General features: G+C 44.9%; 1 protein-coding gene across 1 annotated transcript; it reads right to left on the bottom strand.

The window, feature by feature from the left end:
* Nucleotides 1–487: 487 nt before the first annotated feature.
* Nucleotides 488–8,777, bottom strand: LOC149438155 (uncharacterized; the record flags this gene model as incomplete). The annotated part of the gene is made up of 4 exons (XM_089660167.1): nt 488–1,190; nt 1,277–1,468; nt 8,359–8,556; nt 8,643–8,777. Coding segments are annotated over 4 exons (717 nt in total), but the record flags the coding sequence as incomplete, so codon positions are not given.
* Between the last annotated feature and the right edge of the window lie 1,839 nt (nt 8,778–10,616).

The raw sequence follows: 10,616 nt of genomic DNA, 5'->3' as shown, positions 1-10,616 counted from the left end.
GTGCAGGGGTCAGGAGTATGTAATGTACAACATAGAGTATATAGTGCAGGGGTCAGGAGTATGTAATGTACAACATAGAGTATATAGTGCAGGGGTCAGGAGTATGTAAAGTACAACATAGAGTATATAGTGCAGGGGTCAGGAGTATGTAAAGTACAACATAGAGTATATAGTGCAGGGGTCAGGAGTGTGTAAAGTACAACATAGAGTATATAGTGCAGGGGTCAGGAGTGTGTAATGTACAACATAGAGTATATAGTGCAGGGGTCAGGAGTGTGTAATGTACAACATAGAGTATATAGTGCAGGGGTCAGGAGTATGTAATGTACAACATAGAGTATATAGTGCAGGGGTCAGGAGTATGTAATGTACAACATAGAGTATATAGTGCAGGGGTCAGGAGTATGTAATGTACAACACGGAGTATATAGTGCAGGGGTCAGGAGTATGTAATGTACAACATAGAGTATATAGTGCAGGGGTCAGGAGTATGTAATGTACAACATAGAGTATATAGTGCAGGGGTCAGGAGTATGTAATGTACAACATAGAGTATATAGTGCAGGGGTCAGGAGTATGTAATGTACAACATAAGAGTATATAGTGCAGGGGTCAGGAGTATTGTATGTACAACATAGAGTATATAGTGCAGGGGTCAGGAGTATGTAATGTACAACATAGAGTATATAGTGCAGGGGTCAGGAGTATGTAATGTACAACATAGAGTATATAGTGCAGGGGTCAGGAGTATGTAATGTACAACATAAGAGTATATAGTGCAGGGGTCAGGAGTATGTTATGTACAACATAGAGTATATAGTGCAGGGGTCAGGAGTATGTAATGTACAATATAAATTATACAGTGTAAGGCTCAGGACTCATAATATTGGTATTCAGCAATCAGTGGAGGCCTAGATGTCCACATGAGACAAGTTGCAGAGGTCCCACACCGCTGCCTCCCATCTCCTGAGACTGAATCCATTGTTTCTATGTGTTTATCAGATGATGGGGGATCTAGGTGGATCCTCCGTACTGCTCTCTCCTTTACAATAAAGTCTCCTCTTACCCGGTGATGTGAGGGGCGGCTGATTGTCCATCATGACGTCCTTGTAGAGATCCTTGTGTCCTTCTAAATACTCCCACTCCTCCATGGAGAAATAGACAGTGACACCCTGACACCTTATAGGAACCTGACACACACAATGATACAGTCACCATCCAGACACATCCCTTGTCTGTTACTGGAGAATGTCCCAGAATTCCCGGCACCGCTCACCTCTCCTGTCAGCAGCTCCATCATCTTCTCTGTGACTTCTAGAATCTTCTGTGTCTTCTGTCTTGTAGGGATCAGGGATGGAGGAGGGGGGATGGTGATGGGATTCTGGATTCTCGAGGATCTTGTGGTCATACGATGAGATCTCCTTCTGGTGTCATTGTCGGTAGATTTCTTCATGACTCCTGTACAGTTCTGTGTGATACAAAGAGGTCTTACCTGTCCATAATGGACAACAAGAGGAAGTACTTGGTATAGCAGAGTCCAATGTTTGGTGAAAGGATTGGTGCAAAGCTGAAGGTTTTGGTTCTGTTAGTCATGATGCCATCAGGTGGTCTGACATTGAGCTGTACAATAGAGAGGGTCTGCATCCCTCACACAAGGGCGCTCAGCTCCTTACTATGGAATTTAGGAGGTTTTTGGACATGCATTTAAACTGAGAAATGGGGGCAGAGATGTCATTGTTGAGGATCATTTCTGTCCCCAGCAGGCTGAAACAAATGTGAGGTTGGTGTTGCTCAGGACGGGGCTGATGGGGTCACTTCAGTTACAGTTTTTGCTGGTAAACATAAAGCAGTAGATGGCAGTGCTTGTCATGTCATTGCACTAATGCTCCGAGTTTAGGCAACAAGATTTGTGAGCTGACAGCTCTTATGTCTAGGGACCACTTGGACCTTGTTGTAATTACAGAGACGTGGTTCAAGGATTCAGATGACTGGGAACTATACCAGGCTATACACTATACAGGAAAGACAGAGTAGGGGGGAGGGGAGGTGGAGTTGTCATATATGTCAGACATAGCATAGGGAGAACATTAATTCAAACAACAAATGAAATACTGGAAACCCTCTGGGTCTGCCTTCCAACCAGAGAGGGACCTTCCCTTTGAATTGGTGTCATATGCAGACCCCCAGGACAGACTGAAGATTAGGAGGACTTCTTGATTGATGAGATAACTCAAATGGCAATAAAGGGGGAGGTTTTCATTATGGGTGACGTCACCACGCCTGACATTAACTGGAAATCTCAAACTGTTATTACAAGCAGTAGCAGGGATGTAATGGAAGCACTGAATGGGGCTTCTCTAAAACAGTAAAAAGTCCAACCCAAGGTGATCATATTCTAGACCTAGTACTGACAAATGGGGATCGACTGTCTAATGTTGAGGTGGGAGAAAATGTGGGTTCTAGCGATCACCAATGTCTTCGGTTTGATATTACAATAAGAACTGAAAAATCATATACAAAAACAAAAGATTTAGATTTCATAAAGACAAATTTTGATGAAATGGGCGAATTTCTAAAAAATGAGTTGAAAGGTTGGAGTAAAAGGACCGGAGTAAGTAATCAGTGGGCACTGTTAGAGTCTACCATCCTGGAGGCAACTAGATTATATGTCAGGCAAGTTAGTAAGAATAAACAGAAGAGACAACCAATATGGTTCACTAAAGAGAGAAGTAGGATAGTAAAGGAAAAGAAATCATCATATAGGAGATTCAAGGAAACAGGAGGTGGAGCTGACAGAGAAGAGTATAAAAATATACAAAAGGAGGCCAAACACATTATCAGTGCTGCCAAAGCACAGAAAGAGGAGGAAATTGCTAAATCTACGAAGAAAGGAGATAAAACCTTTTTTAGGTACATTAGTGATTGAAAAATACGATGGGATCACTGAAATGAAAACTGAGCACAACACCTATGTTGGGGGAGACCTGGATGTAGCAAACCACTTAAACAATGACTTTTGTTCCGTCTTCTCAGAAATAAATTATACTAACAATAATAAGTTGAGAAATCATATTGGTTCCAGTAATGATGGATCAGTTTTAGGATTTCTGGAGACAGAGGTAGCAGAGGAACTGGCTCGGTTAAAGATTAATAAATCAATGGGCCCTGATGGATCATCCCAGAGTTCTCAGAGAACTTTGAGGTCTAGTTGTTGGACCAGTAACTGATCTTTTAAATCAATCTCTTCTAACAAAGTCCCCCCTGACTGACAGACAGCTAATATTGTACCGATCCACAAGAAGGGCAGCAAGGTAGAAGCCGGCAATTACAGGCCAGTGAGTCTAACATCGGTGGTAGTCAAGTTAATGGAATCACTCCTGAAAGGAAGGATCATTGATCATCTAGACACACAACACACAACTTGCTGGATCCAAAGCAGCATGGCTTTGCTGGCGGGTGACCATGGCAGACTCATCTGATTGGACCTTTTGACTATATCACCAATGTTTTGGACCAGGGTGGTGCTGTGGACATAGAATATCTTGATTCCAGCAAGGCATGTGATACAGTTCCACATAATGATCTAATACAGAAGTTGGACAAGCTAGGACTTAGCCCTTGGGGGGTTCAGTGGATGTGCAGTTGGATAAATGATAGATACCAGAGTGTGGTTGTAAATGGGGTTCACTCAGAACAGAGACCAGTCACTAGTGGTGTCCCCCAAGGCTCTGTACTGGGTCCTGTTCTATATGTAAGTGAGAGAACTAAAGGGTTGTTGGGTAAGGGGATGTCTCTTTGCTGATGATACAAAGGTGTGTAATAGGGAGGATATCCCTGGAGGTGTCTGTAACATAGAGCAGGATCTGGCATTGCTGGAAGATTGGTCAGAGAAGTGGAAATTTCAGTTCAATGTTTCTAAATGTAAAATAATGCACCCAGGGAAGAAGAATCCCTTGAGAGTGAACACCATCGGGGGACAGTGTTGGTCAGCACTACAGAGGAAAAGGACTTAGGGGTATTTATTACCTAGATGATTGCAAAATGAGCAGACAGTGTGGCCAAGCAGTGGGGGAATGCAAAAAGAATTCTAGGATGCATTACTAGAGGGGTCCACAGAAGGAGGAAGGAGGTCCCAATTCTTCTATATAGATCTTTATATCACTAGAGGGGTCACCGGCAGGAAGGAGGTCCTGATTCCTATAAATAGATCTTTATAATCACTAGAGGGGTCACCGGTGGGAGGAAGGAGGTCCCGATTCCTCTATATAGATCTTTATATCACTAGAGGGGTCACCGGCAGGAGGAAGGAGGTCCTGATTCCTTTATATAGATCTTTATATCACTAGAGGGGTCACCGGCAGGAGGAAGGAGGTCCTGATTCCTTTATATAGATCTTTATATCACTAGAGGGGTCACCGGTGGGAGGAAGGAGGTCCTGATTCCTTTATCTAGATCTGTATATCACTAGAGGGGTCACCGGCAGGAGGAAGGAGGTCCTGATTCCTCTATATAGATCTTTATATCACTAGAGGGGTCACCGGCAGGAGGAAGGAGGTCCTGATTCCTCTATATAGATCTTTATATCACTAGAGGGGTCACCGGCAGGAGGAAGGAGGTCCTGATTCCTCTATATAGATCTTTATATCACTAGAGGGGTCACCGGCAGGAGGAAGGAGGTCCCGATCCCTCTATATAGATCTTTATATCACTAGAGGGGTCACTGGCAGGAGGAAGGAGGTCCCGATCCCTCTATATAGATCTTTATATCACTAGAGGGGTCACCGGCAGGAGGAAGGAGGTCCTGATTCCTCTATATAGATCCTATCACTAGAGGGGTCACGGCAGGAGGAAGGAGGTCCTGATTCCTCTATATAGATCTTTATATCACTAGAGGGGTCACCGGCAGGAGGAAGGAGGTCCCGATTCCTCTATATAGATCTTTATATCACTAGAGGGGTCACCGGCAGGAGGAAGGAGGTCCTGATTCCTCTATATAGATCCTATCACTAGAGGGGTCACGGCAGGAGGAAGGAGGTCCTGATCCCTCTATATAGATCTTTATATCACTAGAGGGGTCACCGGCAGGAGGAAGGAGGTCCTGATTCCTCTATATAGATCCTATCACTAGAGGGGTCACGGCAGGAGGAAGGAGGTCCTGATTCCTCTATATAGATCTTTATGTCACTAGAGGGGTCACCGACGGGAGGAAGGAGGTCCTGATTCCTCTATATAGATCTTTATATCACCAGAGGGGTCACCAGCGGGAGGAAGGAGGTCCTGATTCCTTTATCTAGATCTGTATATCACTAGAGGGGTCACCGACAGGAGGAAGGAGATCCCGATTCCTCTATATAGATCTTTATATCACCAGAGGGGTCACCAGCGGGAGGAAGGAGGTCCCGATTCCTCTATATAGATCTTTATATCACCAGAGGGGTCACCAGCGGGAGGAAGGAGGTCCTGATTCCTTTATCTAGATCTGTATATCACTAGAGGGGTCACCGACAGGAGGAAGGAGATCCCGATTCCTCTATATAGATCTTTATATCACTAGAGGGGTCACCGGCAGGAGGAAGGAGGTCCTGATTCCTCTATATAGATCTATATATCACTAGAGGGGTCACCAGCGGGAGGAAGGAGGTCCTGATTCCTCTATATAGATCTTTATATCACTAGAGGGGTCACCAGCAGGAGGAAGGAGGTCCTGATTCCTCCATATAGATCTTTATATCACTAGAGGGGTCACCGGCGGGAGGAAGGAGGTCCTGATTCCTCTATATAGATCTTTATATCACTAGAGGGGTCACCGGCAGGAGGAAGGAGGTCCTGATTCCTCTATATAGATCTTTATATCACTAGAGGGGTCACCGGCGGGAGGAAGGAGGTCCTGATTCCTCTATATAGATCTTTATATCACTAGAGGGGTCACCGGCAGGAGGAAGGAGGTCCTGATTCCTCCATATAGATCTTTATATCACTAGAGGGGTCACCAGCAGACAACAGAGGAGAGCTGGTTGGATTTCGGGTTGATATTAAAGCGGATTTGACATATATTCCCTATAGATCAATATGGGAGGGGAGCGTGCACGCTCGCTGGTGGAGGATTCTTCCAAGTCACGTGTTTAATATCTGCTGATCTGAAGATTTTTCAGATGAATTGGTGTCATATTACACCAGATTACAGATCTTGATTTTTGCTGCATTTATGGACATTTATTCACAGACTGTCACTGTGTTGAGGGCTCAGCCGGGTGTTTAATGGAATATTATTATCTTTATATTTTGTGTGCTTTGTTATATATAGTATCTCCCAGAAGTGAGCCCCCCTCACATTTTTGTAAATATTTGATTCTCTCTTTTCATGTGACAACACTGAAGAAATGACACTTTGCTACAATGTAACGTAGTCAGTGTACAGCTTGTATAACATGGAAATTTGCTGTCCCCTCAAAATAACTCAACACACCGCCATTAATGTCTAAACCACTGGCATCAAAATTGAGTCCAAATTGGGCCCAATTAGCCATTTTCCCTCCCCGGTGTCATGTGACTCGTTAGTGTTACAAGGTCTCAGGTGTGAATGCGGAGCAGGTGGGTTACATTTGGTGTTATCGCTCTCACTCTCTCTTACTGGTCACTGGAAGTTCAACATGGCACCTCATGGCAGAGAACTCTCTGAGGATCTGGAAAAAAGAATTGTTGCTCTACATAAAGATGGCCTAGGCTATAAGAAGATTGCCGAGACCCTGAAACTGAGTGGCAGCACGGTGGCCAAGACCATACAGCAGTGTAACAGGACAGGTTCCACTCAGAACAGGCCTCACCATGGTCGACCAAAGGAGTTGAGTGCACGTGCTAAGCATCATATCCAGAGGTTGTCTTTGGTAAATAGACGTATGAGTGCTGCCAGAGTGCTGCAGAGGTTGAAGGGGTGGGGGGTCAGTCTGTCAGTGCTCAGACCATATGCCGCACACTGCATCAAATTGGTCTGCATGGCTGTCATCCCAGAAGGAAGCCTCTTCTAAAAATGATGCACAAGGAAGCCCACAGTTTGCTGAAGACAAGCAGACTAAGGATATGGATTGCTGGAACCATGTCCTGTTGTCTGATGACACCAAGATCAACTGATTTGGTTCAGATGGTGTCACGTGTGTGGCGGCAACCAGGTGAGGAGTACAAAGACAAGTGTGTCTTGCCTACAGTCAAGCATGGTGGTCGGAGTGTCATGGTCTGGGGCTGCATGAGTGCTGCCGGCACTGGGGAGATACAGTTCATTAAGGGAACCATAAATGCCAACATGTACTGTGACATACTGAAGCAGAGTATGATCCCCTCCCTTCAGAGTCTGAGCCACAGGGCAGTATTCCAACATTATAACGACCCCAAACACACCTCCAAGACCACCACTGCCTTGCTAAAGAAGCTGAGGGTAAAGGTGATGGACTGGCCAAGCATGTCTCCAGACCTGAATCCTATTGAGCATCTGTGGGGCATCCTCAAACGGAAGGTGGAGGAGCGCAAGGTCTCTAACATCCACCAGCTCCGTGATGTCATCATGGAGGAGTGGAAGAGGACTCAAGTGGCAACCTGTAAAGCTCTGGTGACCTCCATGTCCTAGAGGGTTAAGGCAGTGATGGAAAATAATGGCAGCCACACAAAATATTGACACTTTGGGCCCAATTTGGACCTTGTCACTTAGGGGTGGACTCACTTTTGATGCCAGAGGTTTAGACATTAATGGCGGTGTGTTGAGTTATTTTGAGGGGACAGCAAATTTATATGTTATACAAGCTGTACACTGACTACGTCACATTGTAGCAAAGTGTCATTTCTTCAGTGTTGTCACATGAAAAGAGGGAATCAAATATTTACACAAATGTGAGGGGGGGACTCACTTCTGGGAGATACTGTATATATATATATATATATATATATATATATATATATAGTATACAGTCCGGGGGAGGGGGGACTCACTTCTGGGAGATACTGTGTATTATTATTTATGCCTTGATATTTATTACTCAGACTATCTATTTGCACATTTGTTGAAGTTGCACTCATTGGTTTGTTCACATTTGGTGTTGCCTAGCTGGACATCCATTGTTTTTGGATCTTTTCATTCCCTTGTGTTTGGTGATTCTCTGGGTATGCACTTCTATCACCTTAGTTAGGGGCTCTGTCAGGTGTTTACTTTCTGGTTAGCTTTAGTGAGTAGCGCAGCACTATTTATCTCTCCATTTATTTTGTAGTGTTGTGGGAACGCAGTTTGGTGTTTGCAGACACTCTTAGTTCATCATATTAGGTTTGGCAGCACAAGAGGATTTTTTCTTTATTTAACCCCTTCATTACACTCACCTCTCCAGTCAGCAGGCTGAGGATCTCCAGGGTGAGCTTCAATATCGTCTCATTCCGGGGAAATTCCTTCCTTACAATCTTCATGAAAGTCTGCTGATTGTCCATCATGACGTCCTTGTAGAGATCCTTGTGTCCTTCTAAATACTCCCACTCCTCCATGGAGAAATAGACAGTGACACCCTGACACCTTATAGGAACCTGACACACACAATGATACAGTCACCATCCAGACACATCCCTTGTCTGTTACTGGAGAATGTCCCAGAATTCCCGGCACCGCTCACCTCTCCTGTCAGCAGCTCCATCATCTTCTTGGTGACTTCTAGAATCTTCTGCATGTTGTGTCTCTCAGGGTTTAGGGAGTCACATGGAGGCACTGTGATGGTCATATGATCACCTGACTTCAGAAGAGGAAATCTCTGTATTGAGGAACCAATAGGAATATCATGTTAGAATCCCAGAATCCTCCTCACCTCTCCGGTCAGGTCTGTGTTTTATTAATAGAGATGAGAGAGATGTCATGTGACCTCCCAGAATCCTCCTCACCTCTCCGGTCAGGTCTGTGTTTTATTAATAGAGATAAGAGTGATGTCATGTGACCTCCCAGAATCCTCCTCACCTCTCCAGTCAGGTCTGTGTTTTATTAACAGAAATAAGTGATGTCAAGTGACCTCCCAGAATCCTCCTCACCTCTCCGGTCAGGTCTGTGTGTTATTAATAGAGATAACAGTGATGTCATGTGACCTCCCAGAATCCTCCTCACCTCTCCAGACAGGTCTGTGTTTTATTAATAGAGATATGAGTGATGTCATGTGACCTCCCAGAATCCTCCTCACCTCTCCGGTCAGGTCTGTGTTTTATTAATAGAGATAAGAGGGATGTCATGTGACCTCCCAGAACCCTCCTCACCTCTCCGGTCAGGTCTGTGTGTTATTAATAGAGATAAGAGGGATGTCATGTGACCTCCCAGAATCCTCCTCACCTCTCCGGTCAGGTCTGTGTGTTATTAATAGAGATAAGAGGGATGTCATGTGACCTCCCAGAATCCTCCTCACCTCGCTGGTCAGGTCTGTAAATTAATAAAGAAATGAGAGATGTCATGTGACCTCCCAGAATCCTCCTCACCTCTCCGGTCAGGTCTGTGTGTTATTAGTAGAGATAAGAGAGATGTCATGTGACCTCCCAGAATCCTCCTCACCTCTCCGGTCAGCAGGTAGATGATCTCCAGGGTGAGGTTTAGTATCTTCTCAGTCATGTGACTCCGGTCCTCCTCCATCCTCATTGGTGCCATCATGTGATCTATACAGGTCTCCTTGTAGACGGATAACTTTGGGAAATGAAAGTAAGAATGATTTGGATGGTATTGGTCACACAATAATAGGATGTGGATGTGAGGGGGGAATAGGAGGGTTGCTGGACATTGAAGAACTACTCCCCCCATGGGAAGACATTTAGTCTGAACATTTTAGTATTTGCTACATCTTGGAAGTCCTGGGACCCCATTTTTCTGCCATATCAGAAATCCCCTTTTCTCTGTTGGGTTTGTTTGGTCTCTGAACTGGTTTTGATGAGTTTTAGATCTGCAGACAAGGAATGATAAATACAATCCTTCCTATGACTTGTTTGCTCTGAGGCAGTGCTGTGCTATGAGATCAATGTCTGGTCATCATGATGTCCAGAAAGGGGAATTTGTTGACTTTTCACTGAAGCAGCTAATGAGGATAATTGGCAGCCTGCTGACTGACAGGAGTGATGTCACTGTCACTCTCTGCAATAAGAGAAGGGATTGGATTGGATAGCAGGAGGATGGTGCTGGTGGAGTAGATAGCTGTGGGGGAGGAGTCTGTTCTCTTCCCTCCAATTACAACCCAGTGTGGGTCGGAGGAGAATAGCAGAAGGGAGGGGTTAGTTCTCTTCATTGCCAAGTATACTGTAATATCCAGGACATTGTACAGAGTGGTGGTGGGTTCCTGGAGCTCTGAATTCCAGCACCGGGCACTGCCAGAGCCTGTGTCATGGGAAGGCATTGGAGTGTCTCCTGAAGATGTATAGAACTGATCCCCTGACTACCTTTTAGTCAATAATGTACCAACAGACCTCCTGTAGGACAGACATGACTATGGAGGAAGAGGATGGACATGACTATGGAGGAAGAGGACGGACATGACTGGAGGAAGAGGATGGACATGATAGGGGGTTACTGGGTGTAAATAGAAATTAACTTCTTATTACCTCCTCTGCTGCCACTTCCAGCAACA

This window comes from Staurois parvus, unplaced genomic scaffold (assembly GCF_062004578.1).
Source record: "Staurois parvus isolate SC_StPar_1 unplaced genomic scaffold, SC_StPar_1.0 ptg001208l, whole genome shotgun sequence".
Lineage (NCBI taxonomy): Eukaryota > Metazoa > Chordata > Amphibia > Anura > Ranidae > Staurois > Staurois parvus.
Note: the sequence above shows the minus strand (reverse complement) of the source record. Positions and strands in the feature narration are given on the sequence as shown.